The 24,909-nt window shown below is 35.7% G+C and overlaps 1 protein-coding gene and 1 pseudogene across 1 annotated transcript in view; both read right to left on the bottom strand.

The window, feature by feature from the left end:
* MTREX (Mtr4 exosome RNA helicase) overlaps nucleotides 1–24,909 on the bottom strand; it is a 101,019-nt gene that overhangs the window by 42,079 nt on the left and 34,031 nt on the right. Inside the window, exons 16-18 of the mRNA XM_077772983.1 lie at nucleotides 16,719–16,869; nucleotides 11,162–11,334; nucleotides 10,497–10,565 (exon numbers count right to left, since the gene is read on the bottom strand). Of these exons, the coding sequence (XP_077629109.1) occupies nucleotides 10,497–10,565; nucleotides 11,162–11,334; nucleotides 16,719–16,869 (393 nt within the window). The remainder of the gene's footprint in view (nucleotides 1–10,496; nucleotides 10,566–11,161; nucleotides 11,335–16,718; nucleotides 16,870–24,909) is intronic.
* On the bottom strand, nucleotides 12,945–15,784 carry LOC144239030 (putative ATP-dependent RNA helicase DDX5 pseudogene; annotated as a pseudogene).

Here is a 24,909-nt window from a genome sequence, read left to right as displayed (position 1 = left end):
TCTTCTCATTGAACTACTAAGTTTTGGACTGTGGTAAAGATGGGTCAACAATGTCATCCTTCATGTAAGAGAAAATAGTTGCTCAATGTTCTATTTGGCTTTTCCATGACTCTCTTAGTATAAATTCTTTAAATTTTTTATTAACTATCTCCTTATTTTTAACTTCTTAATCATGTAAGTGAATTCTTTTTCCTAACTTCTTTTTATTCGTTTTAAAATGTGGCTAATTTCTTACCTCAAATGGAAATTTTCAGATTAAAATGTAATTTTGGTAATCTCAAATTTGCGGAATGTAAAGAAATATAAAATAAATGTTGACAATAACATCTGAATCTCTTTAAAATGCTTCATCTATTTTCTCCCTCAACGTGTATTTTTCCTCTCTCTACCAAACCGCACTAACCTATAAAAATCTTTGAATTAGTATTCTGATAGGTTACATAATCAATAAAAATGCATTTCATGTTTTTAGTGAACAAATGTAAGCAACTCAGTGGAAAAATCAGTTTTACCATCATAAGCAGAAAAAAAGTGAAATGTGTTCTTCCCCATTCCCAATTTGCCATCAACTGGCACTACTTTTAAACACAGATTAAGGACCAAGAGGCAAATCATTTAAAAACTTGTTTACTGTGTGTATATAAATGTAATTATGTTAGGGATAATTTTTCTCCCTTAAAAATGTAAAACCTGAAATCAACCACCAGCATTTACAGACCCGCCTCCCAAGCAAATTTTAGAAAGTTTTATAAAAAAACCAACCATGTAAAGTCTCTCTCTGGAAATGGTCCTAAAGACATAGCATATGAAGAAATATCTATTCAATAAAATACACTAAAATTCATTAGAAACCATGTGAGTCTGATATCTAAGCCAAGATCACTCCCACTTCATTCCTCCTAACTCAGCAAGACAGAAACTGCAGATTAGTGAAGCCAAAAAACACAGCAAGGCGGTTCCCTTCTCCCTGAGGCTCTCTCAAATGGAGAGCAATCTTCTAAAGAGGGGGAGGATGGCAGCATTTCCTAACTTGCTCTAACCTACCTGCTGCTGAGGCTAAGTTCTGGGCAAGTGAATCTGATAGGTGGGGGCACCCTTCTTCAGTGGTTGGCCAGAGACTATCTCAGGTGTGGTACTGCTGAGAATGCTGGGGCCTCCACTGCTCTTGATTCCCTGACAGTGAAAGCATTGTTGTCATGCTGGGAGAGGCAAGCTGTAAATACTTGAGGCTACTGCTTCCATGCTTTACTTGCCAGGTCCTTACCTAAACACTTTAGGACCTGCTAGGTAAAGCCAGTTATGACTGGGGGGTGGAACAGACTTCATTCAATCCAGCTAATCACAAACCTAATAAACAAGCAAATAACAATATGCCTATGTGAGAGGAGGAAGACAGGGACCAACAGTGCAACATTATTTTAAAATGTCCAATTTCAAAGAAAAAATGTAAAGACATGAACAGAAAAGTATGATCCAAAACCTATGCACCAGAAGAAAAGCAAGAAACAGAAGAAAGTGCCTATCAGAGTGACCACATGTTAAACAAAGACTTAATGGTAGCCAGTATAAATATGCTCAAACAAGTAAAGGAACCATAATTAAAGAACTAAAAGGAAGGTACGATATCAGTGTCCTATCAAATAGAAAATATTAATAAAGACAAATATGATAAAAAGAACCAAAAAGGAAATTCGTGAATTCATTATGTACAATGCCCGAAATGAAAAAAATCACTAGAAGGGCTCAACAGATTTGAAGTAGAAGAAAACAGCAGCACATTTGAAGACAGACTGACAGAGATTATACAATCCAAAAAATGGGGGAATTGGGGGGAGGAGACAAGTGAATAGAATCTCAGAGAAATGTAGGATAAGTATATGTACACTAAGTATAACGTGCCCATATGTGAGTCCCGGGAGAGGAAAGGGGTGAGAAAATTTTGATAAAACAATGGCTGAAAACTTCCGAAATTAAATGAAAAACGATTATATATCCAAGAAACTCAATGGACTCCCAAGTAGAAAAAAGACATGAAAAAACAGACAGATCACAGTAAAAATGCGGAGAACCAAATACAAGGAGCAGACTCTTGAAAACAGCAAGAGGAAAAAAGACTCATGTCTCACAAAGGACCACAACAAGATAAACAGCAGAAACCTCTCAGCACAAACAATGAAGAACAGAAGGCAGTACACTGACATATTCATAGAAAAACACATGTAACCAAGAATCTATTTATCCTGGAAAGTTATCATTCAATAACAGACATTCCCAGAAAAAGAAAAACTGAGAAGAATTTGTTGCTAGCAGAACCATTTTGTAATTCTTGAGGTTGAAAGGAGGTGACGCTAAACATTAATCTGAATCTACATGAATAAATACAGCACTGGTAAAGGTAATGGTGTAATTATTAAAGATGGTATAAATAATTATTTCCTTTTTTTAAATTATTTTAAATTATTTTTAAAATTTATTATTGAGACAGAGAAACAGAGAATGAGTGGGGGAGGGGCAGAGAGAGAGGGAGACACAGAATCCAAAGCAGGCTCCAGGCTCTGAGCTGTCCACACAGAACCCAATGTGGGGCTTGAACTCACGAACTGTGAGATCATGACCTGAGACAAAGTCATACGCTTAACTGACTGGGTCCCCCAAGAGCCCCAAGAATTATTTCTTTTTCAGGGTGCCTGAGTGGCTCAGTCAGTTAAGCGTCCGACTCTTATTTCAGCTCAGGTCATGATCTCACAGTTTGTGAAATCAAGCCCACTGTCTGGCTCTGCAGAGACAGCACAGAGCTTGCCTGGGATTCTTTCTCTCCCTTTTTCTCTGCCTCTCCCCTGCTCATGCTCTCCCTCTCTCAAAATAAACTTTAAAAAAGAATTATAAAAAAGAAATATTTCTTTTTCTATTACATGATTTAAAGGTAAAATCAGTATGTATACATTAAATTGTTAAGTCCACAGTGTATAGAAATATAGTATATTTGGCAATAATACTACAAAGGAGGTGGGTAGGAGCAAAGTTGTATTGAGATAAGGCAGTAACTCCAGGTGGTAAAGTGAATCCAGAGGAACCAATAAAATGTACCAGAAATGATACATGATGAGATTAATATAATACAAACTATAAGTACCTGCTCTCCTTTCATCTCAAATCTTCCTTATAAGTTGTAAAATCCTATTAATAATTATAACATGTATTGCTGGGTTCATAACATTTGTAGACACTACCACAAAAAGAGGGAAAATAGAACAAATGCATACAGGAGTGATAGTTTTACATCTCATTGAAATTCAGTATAAATCTGAAATTTATTCTACTAACAATATGAAAATATCAAACAATGAGCCCAAGCAACCACTAAGAAATTTAAAAACGAGATATAGAGAAAAATATAAATTACAGGGAAAGAAATCATTAAATAAACTGAAATGCTATGTTAGAAAATAAGCACTGACTGCAAAAGGAGTAGAAAAATAAGAAATGAGACTATTGAAAACAATAAGCCTAATGAAAGACACAAAACCAACCGTATCAATAACACTACAGGTAAATGGAGAAAGCAATTGATTAAGCAACCCAATCAATAGGCAGAGATTTTTCAGACTGAATTAAAAAGATCCAACTATGCAGTCTATAAGAGACACACTTTAACCTCAATGACACAAGAAAGATTTAAAATAAAAAAGATGGAAAAATGTGTATTATTTAAACAACAAAGAAGGTGACATAACTATGCTAACTTCAGATAAATTTCTACTTTACTAGTACACAAAAACACACGAAGCAAAAAATGACAGAAATGAAAAGACAGACAATTCAAAAACAATAGTTGAGAGACCGCCTGGGTGGCTCAGTAGGTTAAGCATCTGACTCTGGATTTCAGCTCATGATCTCTCTGCTTGGGATTTTCGCTCTCCTTTTTTCTCTCTCTCAAAATAAATACAATTTAAAAGAAAATAAAAATAACAGGTGAGACTTCAATACTTCATTTCTAATAATGCACAGGACAACTAAACAAATTTTAGTATATGTGCTGCCGAAGCGAGCACAGGACAACTAAACAAAGATTTGCAAAAAAGAAAACAGAAGACTTAAACAACACTATAAACCAACCAGACCTAATAGACAGACATCTATAGAATATCTCAACCAAAATATACATTCTTCTCAACTGCACATAACTGCAGGATAGATCACATGTTGGTCCATTAAACAAATCTCAATAAATTCAAAAGGACTGAAATAATACTAATTATTTCTCAACAACAATGTAATGGCATTAGAAATCAAACATAGAGGACACTGAGGTGGCTCAGTCGGTTACGCATTCGACTAGCTCAGGTCATGATCTCACAGTTCGTGGGTTTGAGCCCTGCATAGGGCTCTGTGCTAATCAGCTCAGAGCCTGGAGCCTGCTTCTGATTCTGTGTCTCCCTCTCTCTTTACCCCTCCCCCACTCATGCTCTGTCTTTTTCTCTCAAAAATAAACATAAAAAAAAAAACCAGGTAAAAATTTGGGAATTTCATGAATATATTGAAATTAACACATTCCTAAATAACCAGTGAGTCAAAGAAGAAATCAAAAGGGGAATTAGAAAATACCTGGAAGTGAATGAAAATGAAGAAACAGTATACTAAAACTTAAGGGATTCAGTTAAAATATCTGCAAAGAAATTAACAGGCATAAATGACTATATTAAACTAAAAGAAAGACCTTGAATTAATAACTTAACCTGCCACGTTAAGACAATAAAAAAGAACAGCAATCTAAAACTAACGCTAGGAGATGGAAGCAGAAAATAATTAAAATGAAAAATAGAAAAAAAAATAAAACCAAACCAATGAAACCAAAAAGCTGGTTCTTGGAGAGCAACAAAACTGACAAATGTTTGGCTAGAAGATCCAAATTATTAGAATGAGAAATCAAAGAGAGAAACATTACAGACTACCTTTGGAAATACACAGGATTATAAAGTAATACGGTGAATAACCGTATTCAAGTAAATTAGGTAATCTAGATGAAATGGACTAATTTCTAAGAAAGCAAATCAATGAAACAGGTTCAAGAAGAAATAAACAATCTGAACAGACCTATAAAACTGAATTAGTAATCATAAACTACCTACAAAGAAAAGCTGAGACCCAGCTGTTCTGTCAAATTCTTCCAATAAAAAAAATTAATACCAGTTCTTCAAAAACTCTTCAAAAAGCAGAAGAGATGGGGAACACTTTCAAACTAATTATGAGGCCAGCATTAATCTGTTACCAAACCCAGACAAAGGCATCACAAGAAAACTACAGACGAATATCTCCTGTGAATGTGAATGCAAAAGTCTTGTGCAATATACTAGCAAACTGAATCCACGAACACATAAAAAATATATATATATAATCCCCCAGGCAGAATTTACTCAGGAATCCAAAACTGGTTTAACACGTGAAAATCAACTAATCTAATATACTGTTATCAGAAGAAATATAAGATAGAATAAAAAAATAACCACATGATTATCTGAATACGTACATAAAAAGCATTTAACAAAATATAACCTTTCATGACAAAACACTCAACAGCCTAGGGACAGAAAGAAACTTCCTGAACTTCTTAAAGGACACTTACCAAAACCCAAAGCTAACATCATTCTTAACGGATAAACCTTGAATAGTTTCCTCTTAACTTAGGAAAATGACGAGTATATCTGCTCTCACTCCTATTAATATTGTATTCAAGGTTTTCGCCAGAACAATTAGGCCAAAAAAAACCCAACTAAAATGCATTCACACTCTTTTATACTCGAAAACCAATATATTACTAATTAAGAATACTTAAATAAGAGGGAAAACATGCTATGTTCATGATGGAAAGACTTAATTATGTTAGGACAGCAATATTTTCCAAACTGATCTACAGATTCATTGCAAGCCCTCTGAGAAATCCACCTGACTTCTCTGTAAAAAAATGACAAGCAGATAATCAAATTCATATGGAATTTTAAGGATCCCAGAATAGCCAAAACAATCTTGAAAAAGTTGGATACTCCTAAGTCTACTTTTTTGAAACTTAACTACAAATATATGGTAAATGAAGACATGGTACTGGCATTGGGAAAGACAGTGAGGTCAATGGAAAGGAACTGAGAGTCCAGAAATAAACCTATGTCTATGATCATCTGATATTTGATAAAGATGACAAGATTACTTAAAGCGGAAAAAATTTCCTAACAACCAGGGTTAGGACAAGAATGAAGCTGGATCCTCACCTTATACCACAAACAAAAATTAACTAAAAATAGATCAAGAGCCCAAATATAAGGGTAAAACAATACAACTCTTAGAAGAAAACACAAGGGTAAGTAAATCTTCATGACCTTGATGTTGGCAGTACTTTTTTTTTTTAATGTTTATTTTTGAGAGAGGGAGAGAACGCATAAAGGAGGGGTGGGGTGGGAGGGGGGGTGAGGGTAGAAAAGAGGATCTGAAGCGAGGTCTGTGCTTACAGCAGAGAGCCCTATGTGGGACTTGAATTCATAAACTGTAAGGTCATGACATGCGCTTAAGTCAGACACTTAACTGAGCCACCAGGCACCCCGGCAGTAGTTACTTATATAGGACACCAAAACCATGAGTAACAAGAAAAAAAAGTACACGGATTACATCAAAACTAAAATCTTTTTGTGCTTCAAAGGACATTATTAAGAAAGTGAACACAAGACAGAAAATGGGAGATAAATATTTGGAAATCAAGTATCATAAAGAGTTCATAACTTAGTAATAAAATGAAAATTCAATTTCAATATGACAAGAAGAGCTGAAGACATTTCTCCAAAGAATATACAAATGGTCAATAAGCCATAAAAAGAAAGGCACCTGGGGGGCTCAGCCAGTTGAGCATCTGACTTCAGTTCAGTTCATGATATCATAGGTTGTGGGTTTGAGCCCCCATCAGGCTCTGTGTTGACAGCTCAGAGCCTGGAACCTGTTTCTGATCCTGTGTCTCCCTCCATCTCTGACCCTCCCCTGCTTGCACTCACTCTCTCTCCCTCTCTCAAAAATAAATAAATGTTAGGGGCGCCTCGGTGGCTTAGTTGGTTAAGCGTCCGACTTTCGCTTAGGTCATGATCTCGCGGTTCGTGGGTTCGAGCCCCGCGTTGGGCTCTGTGCTGACTGCCAGCTCAGAGCCTGGAGCCTGTTTCAGAGTCTGTGACTCCCTCTCTCTCTGACCCTCCCCTGCTCACGCTGTCTCTCTCTCTCTCCTAGAAATAAAAAAACATTAAATAAGTAAATAAATGTTAAAAATAAATAATTTTTAAAAAGCATATAAAAACATCCTTGACAAGATCAGTCATCATGGAAATACAAATCAAGCTACAATGAGATACCACTATACACCAAAAGTAATCAAAAAGTCAGATATTAAGGGTTGGTGAAATTATGAAGCAATCAAAACTCTCATACATTGCTACCAGGAACATGAAATGGTGCAGCCACTTTAGAAAACAACCTGGCAGTACTTTAAGTGGTTATATATTATACACAGGACCCAGTAATTTCACTCGAAGCGAAATGGAAACATATATCCACACAAAAACTCAGACATGGATGTTTACAGGTACATTATTCATAAAAGCCCAAAGTTGATAACAGTCCAAAGATAAACAAAACAGTGTATCTGTACAACGGAATGCTATTCAATCATAAAAAGAAATGAAGTGCTGATGTATGCAATATGCTTGAAGCCTAAAAAACATTATGCTAAGCCAGACACAGAATACCACATACCACATCAGAATAGGCTCTGAATCTCTATAGAGAACAGATTATTAGTTGTTTAGGAATGAGGGTATGGAAAGAAAGGGTGAAATGACTTAGGTTTCCTTTTCCTTCTGAGGTGATAAAAATCTTCCAAAATTGTGGTGATGGTGAAAATGCTAAAAGTCACTGAGTAAACAGTATAGTGTGTAAACACTATCTCAATAAGACTGTTGAAAAAAGAAAACACACTCAAAATGTAAACCCTGTAGTGAAAAAAATATATAGCACTTCAGTACACTATAGGTAAAAATATTCTGCCATAGCAAATTCCCTTAAATACAGACCAAGTTATAGAATGAATAAACTGGCAACAGCTTTTCCATCTTGGGTTACATAAATATGAATGGAACCACAACACTGAGCATTCATTTACTGCCACAGTTTTCACTGTACACAGAAAACAGAACTTAACAGCTCTCAGAAGTTTAAATAAAGACTCTCAACCTTGGGGCGCCTGGGTGGCTCAGTCGGTTAAGCGTCCGACTTCGGCTCAGGTCATGATCTCACGGTTCGTGGGTTCGAGCTCCACATCAGGCTCTGTGCTGAGAGCTAGCTCAGAGCCTGGAGCCTGTTTCAGATTCTTTTTTCTCCCTCTCTCCCTCTCTGACCCTGCCCTGTTCACGCTGTCTCTATCTCTCCCTCAAAAATAAATAAAACATTAAAAAAAATAATAGACTGCCATCCTTTAAAGTGCTTCTCAATGAAAATAGTATCTGTTACTACTAATTATTCCTAAAGAAAATAATGTGTGTGTGTGTGTGTGTGTGTGTGTGTGTGTGTGTGTATGGAAAAGAGAAGAGGTAGGCAAGCAGTTAATAGTTTTCTCATGGCTAAAGGTAGTGAAATAGAAAATATAAAAGGCTCTAAGTCAGATTTAGTCATGACTCAAATGAATAAAAAGATACAGATACAATCTTTGTCAAGGTTAAAATTCCAAGCTTCACTTCATTGTGTATTTTTGAAAAAGGGGAGGATGGAATGAGAGGCAAACTATCCAGTTTAAAGAGGCAAACTTTATCCAGTTTAATACTGTTAGGCTCAATAAAGCCAACTTTTTACCTTACCATCACTAATACTCCCAACTTCCTAAACACTGACTGTCCATTCTAGTTCCTCAGCTTCCACCATGTGAACCCTTCTATTACCATCCTCCTGACTCACTCCCAAAAGAGTAAGAGTCTCCTTAATTGACAAACTTGCATCTACTATGCTATCTTTTCCAATATCCTTCAAACACTGTATCAATACAGTTAACTTATCAGATCAATCCCTCCTTCAAAAAGAAACAGATTTAAAAAACAAACAACCAAACTAAACACAAGCAAATCAATCAGCCAACCAACTAATCTTCAAACATGTGTTCTACCATTCTTTTCACATGTTTAGATTGAGACCCAATATATTCAAATGTGTATTTTAACTATTTTCCATGATTAACTTATATGTTTAAAAATGTTACTCTTTACCTGAAATGTTCCTCCAGCAGTAAATATCCACTAAATGAATACTATTCTTTATTAAAGGTTCTTTTAAAAGTTTAAATTATCTTCCTAATCAGATGCCACCTCTAATAGCTCAGACATAATTTCTTCCTCCTCTGTGCTACAAATGCACTTTACTTACATCTTTACTTAAGTACTTATACTATTCTCCCTTTTATTTTCATTATGTGCTTTCTGCTGTTCACCAAAAGACATAAGCACAGAAATTTTGTGTGTGGCCAATGAATGCTTATTAAATTGGGATCCAAATGTGACAATACTTAAAAAACAAATCTTATAATTACTAATGAAGATGGCAATTTATCAGAATGGTAAAAAACTATCCTTAAGAAGTTCTTCAGTGGGATTAATCATTCACAAAAATACCTATCATAAACCTATGAACTTAACTGTTTCTCCACAACAAATGGCTTCAGTATCTCTAAATTCATTTATGTATTTCAGGGGTAACTTCCAATCTGAAAGCTTAATTCCTACATGCTTTATACATAGGTGCAACAAAGAAGTTTATGACAACAAATTCATAATGGTCAACCTCATGATAATGCAGATACCATCATCTTTATGAAAATGATTCATTTTTAAAGATAAAGAACAATATACATGGAGACACAAAATGTCCTGCCTGAGGTCACATATTGTCAGACAAAGAAAATGTAACAGACAGAATGGCTAACTTAATTTCAAGATAGTCACTCATCTAACAAGTTAACAAAATCTTCCTTGATTTTATATGTAATTTTTTCAAAATATTTATATAAATAATGACCAAAGTAAATGTTATCATTATCTTCCTTTACAGAGAATAAATAAAACTGACAAGCTGTTCTAATGCCTTTTTTCCTTCAACTCTCTATTATATACCTGAATCAAAATTTTAATTTTCAGTGTCAAAAGCTAGTTTTTTCTGATATTCAATTTAAAGAGTAAAATTATAAAAAGTACTGATGAATTCAGAAAAGACATGTAAACTATAATGAAATTAAAATCTGTTGTTAGGAAAAAAATCATAGCACTTTAAGGACAAAATTTAAGGTAATTCAAGACCTTAATTCCTATATCAAAATTTAATACAGCTTCTCTTAAGGTAATGCTATCTCTACTTTGACGAATTTCATGAATCTGAAAAAACGTCACTAAAAAATTATAAATCATTCTACCTTCAAGGAAATGGTTTACCTTAACATTTGACTTTTTGGAGAAATTTACCACTACACCCCAGCCAAAATCATCTCCTTCATTCTTCACCTAAAAGGGATGCAAGCAAACAAGAACATTTATGTCAAAATCAATTTTAGACGCCATGCCCACATTATAGGCTAATAAAACTTTCATTTTCATGGTAAAATATTTTTGAAAGATCATTGTTAAATATAAGTAAAAAGATATTGACCTTAAAAAAAGAAATCACCACCAAATTTCATAGCCCTCTAAAACAGCAAAATAGGAATCTCTCAATCGGCAATCCAATTTTTAAAATAATATGATGCGTATGTTCTGAAAATATCTGAAATCTTTCTATATTTTATAGTTAATGAATTCAACCAGGACTTAAACTATAAAAGTGCTTGGGTTTTTTGATTACTGGAAATATTTTATATGTTATTTCCAAAAATGTCTACTTCAATGTATATCCCCCAAAATGAAAATCAGTGTAGATTAAAAGGGCTTCACCCACGATCCTACTTCCAATCAATCCGACATGAAATGTGTAAAAACAATATAATTAATATAGATCAAGTCTTGTAGCAGGAAGCATTTCTAGAAGAAAAAAAAATAAAAATATTTATCCAAAAAAATATCAAATACTGAAACATGCATATAATTTCTAAAAAATGACATACCTTTACCAAACGACCTGGCTGTAGAAATGGTAAGCAATATTTTGGTTTGTGAATATATTCTTCAATTTCTTTACCCAGTTTGGCAAGCTGCTGTCTGATCTTATAATAGATGACAACACTTTCCTCATTTGGTATTACTATTTTATTATACTGTTCTTCTGAGTTCTTTACCTCTGTAAATAAAACACATACAAAATATTAAACAAATATACTTTTTGTAAATTATATCAAAGATACATCTGTTTTTCTACTACAAATGTAGGAAAGAAACCCTGCATTGATAACTGTAAGTAATCATGTGTATTTTCTCCTTTCTACATTAAGGTGCTAAAGTTCCTCAATTCACAAACTGTGAATCCTCAAAGTGAGTTTGAATTGGCAGTGATGACAGCTGATGAGCTTTTTCTCTCCACTGGATGTTGGAAGGGGGTTACCTACCTATAGGAGACCTATCCAGCTCAATACAGCACTGTCCTATAAAACTTTCTGTGACAGTAGAAATGTACTATGTCAGCTTTTTCCAATATACTGCCAGCAGAAACTAGCCATATGTGGTTATTCTATTTTGGACCTTTTAATTAATATGCTTCTTTCACTTTTCAGCAAGAATCCAGTTTGCTAACGACATCAGACTTTTACCACCACCAATGTCTAGATCACTAAAACTGAGGACTGGCAATTCAACTGCAGTTCTCGGTCTACTCAGTCAGTAGCCAAAACAGAGTTCCCTTTCCATAAGTGTTCTCTTAATCTAACCATCTGTGATACCATTCCCTGCTCCAATTCTTGCACCTAGTGCTGACCTCCCTTCCTCCTTCATTTCATTATGCTTCCAGCCCACTGTGAACAAACACTATTTCAACTGGGGTAAAATACACAAATCATAAAACTCATCATTAATACATTCAGTACGTTTACGACGTATCCAACTATCACCACTACCCAGTTCTAGAATATTTTCACTGCTCCAAATGGAAACTCCATACTCATTAAGCAAACAGTCCTCATTCCCTCCTTCCCTTAGCCCCTGACAATCTTTCTGTCTGCTTTCTATATGTATGGATTCTGGATATTTCATATATATGTGATCACATTATATGTGGCCTTTCGTGTTTGGCCTCCCTCACTGAGCATGTTTTCAAGTTCATCCACACTGCAGCATAGCATGTTATCAGTACTTCACTCCTTTTTATGGCTATGTATAATTCCATTATATGAGTATACCATTTTAGTGATGTTTACCAGGTGATGGACATCTGAATTATTTCCACCTTTTGGTTACTGTGAATAGTGTTATGAACATTCATGCACAACTTTTTGTTTGCAAATATTTTTCTTTTTTTGGTTATATACCCAGGAGTGGAACTGTTGGATCTTATAATTCTATATTAATCTGCTGAGCAAGTGCTGAACTATTTTCCCCAATCACCACACCATTGTGTTAATTACCTTGAAAAAAAAAAAAACCCATCCTAGTGAGGGTGAAGTGGCATCTCTATGTGGTTATGACTGGCACTTCCCTAATAATTAAAGATGGTAAGCATCTTTTCATGTGCTTATTGGCTGTTATCTTCTCTGTGGAAAGTCTATTCAAATACTCTGTCCATTTAAAAATTACATAATTTGTCTTTTTTGTTTCTGAGTTATTGAGTTCTTTACATATCCTGGATACTAGACCCTTATGAGATAAGTGATTTGCCAATTATTTTCCCCCATTCTGTAGACTTTCTTTTCACTTTACTGTTGGTGTCTATGAAAGCATAAAAGAGATACTTCTAAAGTACTACTGAGAATAATCTGTTGGCATTGGATAACCAATCACAGGCACAGCCGCAGTAGCAGGATCTGCATATGCCCTTTGGTTCATTACACTGTCCATTATTTTGGAACATTACTTCCATATTGGTAAGTGTTATAACCATTCTGGTAAGTGCCCACTGGATTACCAGTCCTTAAAACTGTTCTGTAAACCAGCAGACACAAAATTACTTCCAAAGTTCCCAGTGGTGTAAACTGCAGCACTGTAAACACCATTTTGAGTTTCTTCCCCAAAATCTCTCTTAAGCAGACTATAGTAAACTCTGTCCTAATTTTACTTGTCTCTAAAGGTTTTAAATCCACACCTTTTGCACAGAAAATATCTGTCCCAATGGTCATTCTTCTTGCCTCCTCTACTCCTGGAACAACCAGAACTTCTATCTTCAAATAACTGAGGCAACTTGGGAATAAATGCTCTTGGTTAGCTTGAGGTAGCACAGACATAAGGCTGCTCACTTGCTTTATGTTATTAGGTGTAAAAAATGTGTACGCTGTGCCTGTTTTAGTACTGAGAGCAGCTCTTCCAATTTAATGAACTCCTCTGAGGAGTTAGAGTAGTCATATCTAATGACAAATTTCACATCTTCCATATCTAGTCTTCTGAAGGTCACATCGCAGCAATCAGAATAGGAGCTCTTCCATGTCTGAATTCATTTAGAACCCAGTCACACTCCTGTTGACCCTTGTCACCATGGATACCCACTGTGGGACACCCATTTCTCATTTATCTAGGGAGCTCATCACATCTTTCTTTGGTTTCAACAACAACAACAAAAATGGTCATATCGTCCTCCTCTCTCACGATCTCTTCCATGAGACGAATGAATTTTTCATCCTTTTCTGCATCAGGACACACACCTACAATATGAAGGTGCAGACTTGTGGTCTGCACTCAGTTCTAGCGCATTAATGATTATATGAACGTAGTTCTTTAAGAAAACCATCAGCAAGCTGTCTTCTTGTGGCCAAGTCACAGTCCATATTAGGGTTTGCCTATCAGGTCCTATCTGATCTACAATCTTCCTTATTTGGGGCTCAAAGCCCCTATCAAGCATTCTATCTACTTCATCAAGGACAAAGTAGGTGGTTCTTCACAGACTGACTTTAGGGTGTGGCAAAACCAATCTTCTTCTTCCAGGGGATGCAATACAGACTTCCACATCTCTCTCCAAATCACAAATTTGTGGTCCCTGAGGAGAACCACCATAGATGCAAGTGGACTTCCAGTGACAAGCTCTACAGTATTCAGCAGCTACTTGCTGTATGTGTTGGGCCAGCAAACAGCCCTATCACCTCTCTCTAGTAATGGCTGATGGCTGATGTGGAGGAGAGAAGGCAGCAAATAAGACAATGTTTTCCTGGATCCAGTTTGTGCTACTCCCAACTATATCCAAACCGCTAGGAGCTATGAGCTATCCTTGAGCTTGAATCGCAGCATGTTCAGTAAAATTTGGTCTTACGATCAGAACCATTACATTTGCAGGCAGGTTTGCCTCAGAAAAATTCAGAATGGACACCGGCCACTGGTGATCTCTAACTATAATTTGTAATTTCCTTATACCTTCTGTATGTTTCCACCTTTTGCACTGTGTACCTCGCTAAACCTTGCTATAAATTCATCTCAAATTTGGGCAGCTCATCAAGATTCCACTTCTTTTTTTTTGACTAGTTTTTCCCAGTTTCCAAATTTCTTCCCAGATAGATGTCCTGCCCTACTTCCCCCAAATCAAAGTGCACCAAACCTAGGGTTTCTACTACTTATTGTCTGGTGACAAATATTGTTTTACAGTGACAGTCATCTTGTAAGACAGTATTTGGAAAGTTATTACCTCAGTGTCTCTGGTTAAGGACATGGAATGGTATCATTCAAAGCCAGATTTGCTTTGTTTGTAGTAAACAAGTGGAGCTGCTGGGGACAGGGCACACAAAGCTATCTGGGGGTTCAATCTTCCAGTGATCGGCCATAGACTGATCCCTACATGGCTGATAAAGTCGAATCAGAATCTGAAGAGAAAGCCATAGCACTTAACAATGAGGCTATGGGGATTCAGGGAGAAGGGAGTGTTAGGCTTTTAAAAAATATCTGTAAAATGATTCCACAGCTCCTTCGAGCTTTATAGTTTGTAATGAAGAAGCCTCTCTTAAGACCTGAAAAATTAATGTAAGAAGAAATAACTAAGATCTATCATCCATGAAAAGGTAAAGAAAAAGAAAAAATAAACTAACACACTTGGATGTTCTAAGTTTTTTACCTTTAAGGCACATTATTAAAATTCATTTACTTTTGGCTACATAAAAATTGACTTGATAGGAAAGTATCTCAAATCTGCCTTTATTATTAAATGTATCATAGCACATTTATAAAATGGAAATATGATGTAGTCATAAAAATAATACTTTCAAAGGATCCTGGAGATTAAATTTTAAACATTTACCATTTTTAAAAAATCACTGAGCTAGTACTGAATGTAAAGTATTAACACAAAGGTAGGCAAATAAGATAAATATTTAACAAAAGATACTAAATATAAGTACCATCGATTATTTTATAAAAACTGTACAAAGGGAAAGAAAGAAATATCTGATGGAGGATAAATAAGAAGAAAATAAAAAATAAAAAAATAAAAACTGTACACAGTCGTTCTCTCCCTTATACACAGTTTTGCTTTCTGTGGTTTCAGTTACTTGTGTTCAAATGCCTTCTAAAGATATGATCTGTCAGAAGGTCAACAGTAGCCTAATACAACATCACAATGCCTAGGTCATTTACCTCACTTCACCTTTACCAGGTAGGTATTTTATCATCACAATGTGTGTACAGTATAATAAAAGATTGTGAGAGAAAGAGACCACATTCATGTAACCTTTATTATAATATATTGTTACAACTATTTGTGGTTTCAGGTATCCAGTGGGAATCTCGGAACATATAACTGTGGATAAGTAAGAACTAATGTATTTAATCCCACCTTTAAAAAAAAATTTTGTATGAGAAGGAAAAAAGTTGGAAGAACTAGTGTTGTGGCTGGCTCTGTGGGAGGTTACAGGTGATTTTAACATTCCTCTCTATCTTCTCACTTTTCTGGTTTTTTTCTTTACAATGACTATGTATTATTTTATATTTGTTAAGATCTACCCAAACCTGTATTTTCAATCTTTGCCTCTGTATTAGATTTTAATCAGCTCTATATGATCAGCCAAAATTTCCTCTAAGAATCAATATACGATTCTACTTGAACAGAGTTACCATAAAACACTTACTTTTGAAGTGTAGAAAGCATTATAACAGGAGCTAGAAATTCTAAAAAGGCTGAACTCAAATTCCAGTTGAAGTATTAAACTTTCTTAATCACTTGTAAACTTATGCTGTGGCACTATTTTATAATGAGAAAACAGTACAAGGGCAAGACTAATATACTAATATATGCTTCTTACAGGTCAAATTTTAATATACCAGGCTTTAGTTGTATCATCATTCATAAACATGAACTACAATGTATTATGCATATAACACTAAACTATAATAAATTTGAACCAACTATAGAAAGATATCCTGACAGGGTTTTCTTACTTTTATTTTAAAATGTTCTAGTCGGTTATAATGATCACACTGTACTTCTTGCTGTATGTAAAAAACAAGATATGGCTAACCAGAAAATAAACAATGGCCTAGCAGCCTGTAGTAATTGTACTATTACTCTACTAGGTAAAAAGGCTGTTACAGTAATTTTATACTTACTCTCTACTACTCCTGGAATTGCTCTATAATGTTGAAACTGGTAAAAGGATTTTTCCAACATGTACTCAGGATTAATTTCTTCTACACGTAGTAAATTCAAAACCATGTTGTAGGTCAAGTGGAAAGCACTATTTAGAGGATCAGCTGAGCCCTAAGAGGAAAAAAAAATATGTCAATGTGGTAATTTCTTCAAATAAACTTATACAGACACCAATTAAACTGCTTAATAACTTAAAGTATGTTAAGGAATACTATAGAAATGTATTAAGTTATTTCCTTTAAATGACCAATACAAAATGATAAAACAGCTGGGAAAGTGAAGGGGACAAAATCCACTTAATAGGAACAGTAGTTCTTAATTTTTTTTTTAATATTTATTTTTGAAAGAGGTAAGAGTGCAAGCGAGGGAGAGGCAGAGAGAGAGGGAGACACAGAATCTGAAGCAGGCTCCAGGCTCTGAGCTGTCAGCACAAAGCCTGATGCAGAGCTCAAACCTACAAACTGGAGATCATGACCTGAGCCAAAGTTGGGTGTTCAAATGACTGAGCCACCTAGGCACCCCCAACAGTAGCTCTTAAAATACTGGTTGCCAAGTATGTTTAGCTCTCTGCCTTCTAGGCACTTCATAAGGTTACACTTCCTGTACTCCTTGTGGGTAGGCCAATAAACTGTGGTGATATATCATTTTCTGGCCAAGTATTAATTGCTGGTATGAAAATCTTTTTCCTTCTCAAATCGGAGTTATTAGATACTGTGCTATTAGGCCATATACTGCTCACTATTCACATTCTGTTCTATGTAGGCATATGAATAGACTCATCAAGTTTAAAAATGATCACATCANAAAAGAGTTAGGCACTACGGTAGGCTGCAAAAGTATCTGAAATCCTCCATTCATCTCTGTATCCATGTCACCTTGGATGACAATTCCTTCCAATGAAGCATAGACACTATTTCTCCTGTCTCATGAATCTGCTGGGTATTGTAACTTGGCCACAGAATGCTATGAAAATAATGGTGTTCCAGTTCCTAGTTCTTTAGGCCTCAAGAGACCTTGATTACTTCTACTTTGTCTTTTGTAACCTCCAACCACCAAATGAACAAGCCCAGGCTAGCCGAGAGAAGAGAAACCATGTGCCCAGATGCTTCCATTACCCCAACAACCAATGGCCAGCTAACCCCCAGAAGCAGAATCATCCTGGATGCATGTGAATGACCCCAACCCAAATCACCAACCCACAGGATCATCAGTTATATAAATGTTACCTAAAAAACTAAAAAAAAAAAAACTAAATAAAAGAAAAATAAAAATGATCACATCTATAAGGCATGTGCCAAACACTGTAGTATTCACTTTATTTTATTTTTTTAATATTTTTATTTATTTCTAGGAGAGAGGGAGAGACAGCGTGAGCAGGGGAGGGTCAGAGAGAGAGGGAGATACAGACTCTGAAACAGGCTCCAGGCTCTGAGCTGGCAGTCAGCACAGAGCCCGACGCGGGGCTCGAACCCACGAACTGCGAGATCATGACCTAAGCGAAAGTCGGACACTTAACCGACTAAGCCACCCAGGTGCCCCTGTAGTATTCACTTTAAATAAGTTTTCTATTCACAATATTCCTAACAAAACCAATTTATTGTCTTAATTTTAAATAAGAAACAGATTCAGAGATGTGAAGAGATTTGCGTAGGCTAAAGAGGTAGGAGGATAAATCTTATGGAGTCTGTGGGCTAAAGTCCTCCTAGAGGGCAAATTAAATTGCAACTTATTTCACATCCCTGCTTTTCAATATTCAATATTCAATATTCACATTACTAAAATTACAGGAATCCTCAGATGCTGATCAAGTATTTCTCAACTTTTTATATATTTAATTTGATCAGCCAAATTATAAACTTTTAAATGATGTATCAACAGAAAGCCTAATATAAAAGGGTCACCTAAAATTTAACTTGGAACAACAACGGTAGCCAACACTAAGTCGTTTTTTAAGGATTCTTTTAGCTGAAAAGTTGCTCACTGAAAGGCAGTACAATTAAGAGAGCTAAACAGGTCAATTTTCCAAAGCAGATTTATAATACTACTTTTTTTTTTAATGTTTATTTTTGAGAGAGGAAAAAGTGTGAGCAGGGGAGGGGCAGAGAGGAGAGAGGGAGACACAGAATCAAAAGCAAGCTCCAGACTCTGAGCAGTCAGCACAGTGCCCAATGCAGGGCTCAAACTCACAAACTGAGAGATCATCTGAGCAGAAGTCAGACACTTAACCGACTGAGCCACCCAGGCGCCCTGTAATCCTACCTTTTGAACGTTATTCTACTTCTAATGATTTCTAAAGTTTTAGAGCACATGGTTCATTCAGGCAAGCAGTTTAAAAATTTTTTGCATTTTGAACTATTATAATGGAAAAAGAAGAAAATGGATAAATATGGGTCTTTTCACTTCTCCGAAAAAGGTCTGTAAGTAATTACATACTCAAGATATTTTCTTCCTTAAGTTCCAAAGGCTTTGAAAACCCAGTAAATAGGTTTCATCTTCCTTAGCCATCAACAACGTAGTTCAGGTTGAAATGAACACACAACTGTCTCTAAGCAGAAAGCCTGGATAGTCTCTTTAAAAAGCACATTATGTACTACAAGAAACCATTAAGTTCATGAAGTCATTTCAGAAATTATGGAAATAGCTTTGTTTTGATAAAACCAAAAATGACATTTGCTTAAAGTACTGTGATAGTTTTACACCCTTTTGAAAATATGGGCAGTACACTGGAATGTATGTTTTTTTTTATTATAGTGGAGAAATGTAACGCATCTCTTAACTGCTGAAGAATAAAAAGATACATTCACAGGTCTTTTTGGATATTATACACATACTTTCTGTCTGACCCAACTTTTCATTTAAGCAAACATTATAATGAATAGTTGTTTGTTTTTTTTTTAGCTCATGTCAAGTATACAAAAAGAACAAGCTCTTGTCTTCTGTCAAATTCTGTTTGAGCTAATAGATTAAAAAAATGTGACCATAAAGAAGCAGCAATGGATGTAGGGAAGCCTGGCTGGCTCAGTTAGTAAAGGATGTAAAATGGTGCAGCCCCTCTAGAAAACAGTGTGGAGGTTCCTCAAAAAATTAACAACAGAACTCCCCTATGACCAGCAATAGCACTGCTAGGAATTTACCCAAAGGATACAGGAGTACTGATGCATAGAGGCACATGTACCCCAATGTTCACAGCAGCACTTTAAACAATAGCCAAATCATGGAAAGAGTCTAAATGTCCATCAACTGATGAATGGATCAAGAAGATGTGGTTCATCTATACAATGGAATACTACATGGCAATGAGAAAGAATGAAATCTGGCCATTTGTAGCAATGTGGATGGAACTTGAGGGTGTTATGCTAAGTGAAATAAGTCAGGCAGAGAAGGACAGATACCATATGTTTTATAAGTGGAACAGGAGGAACTTAACAGAGGACCACAGGGGACAGGAAGGGAAAAAAATAGTTGGGGAGAAGGAGGGAGGCAAACCATGAGAGACTCTTGAACAATGAGAACAAAGTGAGAGCTGATGGGAAAGGGGAAGAGGGGAAGGAGGGTGACGGGCACAGAGGAGGGCACTTGTTGGGATGGGCACTGGGTATTATAAGGAAACCAACTTGACAATAAACTGTGAAAGAAAAAAAAGCATGCAACTCTAGACCTGGCGGGTCATGAGTTCAAGCCCATGTTGGATATAGAGATTACTTTAATAAACTTTAAAAAAAAAGGGGGGGGGCAATGTGGGCACCTGAGTGTCTCAGTCAGTTAAGCATTCAACTTCAGCTTGGGTCATGATCACCCAGTTCGTGGGTTTGAGCCCTGCATCAGACTCTGTGCTGACACTCAGAGCCTGGAGCCTACTTGAATTCTGTCTCCTTCTCTCTGCCCCTCCTCTGCTCACACTCTGTCTTTCTCTCTCTCAAAAATGAACAAACATTTAAAAAAAATTAAAAATAAATATAAAACAAAAATTTTAAAAGGGCAATGGGTATGAAGGTATAAGGTAAACAAAAAGAGAATACTATAACAATAGCAAAATTGAAAAAGTTGAGTAAGTTTTTATAATGCTTGGTACAAAACCAGTCAAGTAAAGAAGCTCAAGAAAGAAATTACTAAACTATTTTAAATGCAAAATCATTAAATGACTTACAAGCACAAATATATTACTGTGTGTGTGTGCTGAGTTACTGAAAATTGCAACAAATAACCTTTAGCCAACAAGCAATGAACAGATGTATTCTGCCATCTTTCTGGCTGAGACTACTTCACCCAGGAACAGGAAAAATGATTAAATATGAGAAACATCCAAATTTTACCAAGTTACAAAAGCAAACTAACTATTTTAACATATAGTGACGCTGAAAAATCTACACATTTTCATTATTATTTAAGAAAATAAAACACTCAAATCATTAAAGTCCTATTACTTAAGAGCGAATTTCAATCACTGTCACTTAAAAGAAAAGAAAATACACCTGAGGTTATAATGATTTATTATAGTTCATACACTGTATTAAGTATGTTAAAAGAATAGGGCACCTGGGTGGCTTAGTCGGTTAGGCGTCCAACTTTGACTCAGGTCATGATCTCAGTTTATGAGTTCAAGCCCCGTGGCAGGCTCTGTGCTGACAGCTCAGAGACTGGAGCCTGCTTCAAATTGTGTCTCCCCCTCTCTCTGTGTCTCTCCTGCTCACGCTCTATCTCTTTCAAAAATAAACATTAAAAAATTTAAAAACAAAAGTCTGTCAAAAGAACAAAGTGCGGTCATGTCAAACTCTGTGTGAGCCAATAACTATTTGCATGAAATACTGAGAAGCAGTAGCACACGGTGGTTAGGAGCATGGACTCTGAAATCGTATTGCCTGATTTTAAAAGCAGTATTTGCCATTTAACAACAGTATGACTTTGGAAAAATTCTTAACTTCTGTATGCCTTATTCATTTATAAAATTGGGATAGTAACTAATTATTTCAATGCCTAAGATATATTAAATCTTCTAAAACTATTAGTTGCTGTTGTTCTGAATAAGTTGCCTACAAATTCTTTAATGATAGTAAAACTATCTGAAAAAAATCCTAGGGGACAAAAAAAGTAGTACGGCAGTTAGTCTCAATAAAAGAAATGTGTCCAGAAACCTAGCAATGCAGATACACACAGATTTGCTTATATAACTGCAATATTATCAACAAGCAGGTACTATACTCTTTCAACAAATCAAACTATATTGTATTCTAAGTGAGAGTTACCACTGTAGTATAATACTCAGTAGGATGATTATAAATCAGAAGGACATATAATAACAAGTGTTGGCTAGAATGCAGAGAAGTTACAGCCCTCATACATTGCTGGTAGGACTATAAAATGGTACGGCGGTTGAGGAAAAACAGCCTGCCAAGCCCTCAAAAGGTTAAACACAGAATTACGTATGACCCTGCAATTTTACTCATAGGTATATATAGAAAATAAAAACAAGTTTACATAATAACTTATAAAGAAACATTCATAGCAGCATTATTCACAATAGTCAAAATGTATAAACCTCAATGTAGATCTGCTGATAAATTGTACTATATTCACACAATGGAATATTCATCAATAAAAAGGAATGAAGGGCTGATACATATTACCATACAGCTGAACCTTGAACATATTATGCTAACAAGCCAGATACAAAAGATCACATCTTATATGACTGCATTTATAAGCAATGCCTAGGTTAGGCAACTCTGCTTAGGGCTTAGGGGAAAGGGAAGAATTAGGAAGGAAATGGGGAGTGATTGCATGGATATAAGATTTTTTTCTGGGTTGATAAACACATTCCAAAACGGACTGTAATGATGGTGCCAAAGCCGTGAATATATTAAAAATCACGAATATCGATGAATGTGTGCAATATGAATTTTATCTCAATAAAACTGTTTTAAAAAGTTAATTTAACAAATGATGGAGGTGCACCTAGGTGGCTCAGTTGGTCAGGCATCTGACTTTGGACCAGGTCATGATCTTGCGGTTTGTGGATCTGAGCTCTGGGTCAGGCTCTGTGCTGACAGTTCGGAGCCTGGAGCCTGCTCCGCATTCTGTGTCTCCCTCTCTCTTAGCCCTTTCCCCACTGGCCTGGGTGGCTCAGTCAGTGAAGTGTCCGACTTCATCTCAGGTTATGATCTCATGGTTTGTGAGTTCGAGTCCCCTGTCAGGCTCTGTGCTGACAGCTGAAAACCCGGAGCCTGCTTCAGATTCAGTGTCTCTCCCCCTCTCTCTCTGCCACTCCCCTGCTCATATTTTCTCTCTCTCTCTAGTGAAATTAACATTTAAAAAAATGATGGAGAAATGAGAACTCTTGCATACGGATGGTCAGAACGGATGCTTCTCAAAAAATTTTTGAAAAAAAGAACTACATACGATCTGGCAATTCTACTTCTGGGTATTTATCCAAAAGAACAAAAATTAAAATGCTGAACAGACACTAACACTCCTATGTTCAGTGCAGTGCTATTCACATAGCCAAAATGTGGAAATAATCTAAATGTCCATCAAAAGGTGAATGGATTTTAAAAAGGTAGTATATACATAAAATGGAATACAAGTGAACCTGAAAGAAGAAAATTCTGCAATATGTGATAACACGAACTTTGATGACATTACATTAAGTGAAATAAGCCAGTCACAGAAAGATAAATCCTGCATGATTCCACTTATATGATTTTTCTAAAGTAGTCAAATTTATGGAATAAAAAAGTAGAATGGTGGCTGCCAACAACTAAGGTGGAGTATAAAAGGGTAATTACTAATCAAAGATCATAAACTTTCAGTCAAGCAAAATTAATAAGCTCCAGAGATATGACATATAATGTTGTACCTATAGTCAATAACATATTTTGTATTTTAAGAATTTGTTTAGGGTAGATCTCAGCAGAATACCCAAGAATTAAATATTTTTTCCACAACAAACTTTTTGAAATGAAAGACAACAGAACTTTTACATTTAACAGGTACACTTTACATGCAGAAATATCAAATAAATGGAATGAAAATCTATACTAAAAGAACCAGATGCTGTCATTAAAAGCCTACTTCTTACTATCTGGCAACCTGACTCCATTTTTTTCCATATATAGATCACAAGAAAGGAAAAATAATGTTTATTATATCTGGCACAATTTAAAGATTAAAAATACAAATTTCCAATCTTGTGTCATTTTCCCTACAGGAAGAACTAAAGTTACATGGAAACTTAAAAATAGGTTTCCAAGTATTAATCTTGAAAATTTAAAGACACCATATGATCACTATGAATACATAGACAAGCTTTGTCCTCACTCAAATTAAAACACATACTTTTACACATTTTTGCTTTAGCATATGAGGCTTCCCAAACCTGTATCTCAAAATCTGCTTGCTGCTCCCAAGTCTTAGAAATTGAAAAGGGTCCGTCATTTCAGAGGTATTGACCCATGTGTGAAATTTTTAAACTTTAGCTAATGATATGGCAGTTAATGTTAAGTTTTCCAATATTACTCAGAGTTTTCTCCAAGAATTTTTTTAATAAGTTCTTACTGAAGGGAGAAGGAAAGCAACAGGCCAAGCTTCCCTGAGAAGTTCTCCAAAATAAAACAAAAATAAAACCCTTAAGACAATCCAAAACATAAATACTAAACAAGCAAAATATACAGGCTAATTTGAAAAAAAGCTTAAAAACTGAACTTTATTTGTTGGGATATTTATGATTCATCAATATCATTAGAAATGTGAGACTGCAGAATTAATTTATTAAGCTATGTGGACTTACAAAGGTAGGGGAAAGTAACTGCCCAAAATACCGATACCATGTGCCTTACCAGGAAGAGCAATTTGTTCAGTGGAAAAGGCAGTTAAGGAGAGTATCTTTGAATCTGGGCAAAGTAAACACTTCTGCCCTCTGTGGGGATCTTTACATGCCCTCCATCACGAGTTGCTCTTTACGTATTAGAACAAAAAATAGGGTACAAAATATCAGCACTTTGAGCAGTTACTGTCTTCTACCTTTCAAGCCCAAATGGTTTAGTAGATTAACTCATCTATTTAGAAAGGTACTGGAACTGATACAGCTAATTTCAAAGTAGCTCATCAAGTATGTTCCTCGAATTATTGGTGAGGGCACAGAATCTTAACTCAGTT

The sequence above is a fragment of the Crocuta crocuta genome, unplaced genomic scaffold, assembly GCF_008692635.1.
Source record: "Crocuta crocuta isolate KB4526 unplaced genomic scaffold, BGI_CrCroc_1.0 scaffold107, whole genome shotgun sequence".
In the NCBI taxonomy this organism is placed as follows: domain Eukaryota; kingdom Metazoa; phylum Chordata; class Mammalia; order Carnivora; family Hyaenidae; genus Crocuta; species Crocuta crocuta.
Note: the sequence above shows the minus strand (reverse complement) of the source record. Positions and strands in the feature narration are given on the sequence as shown.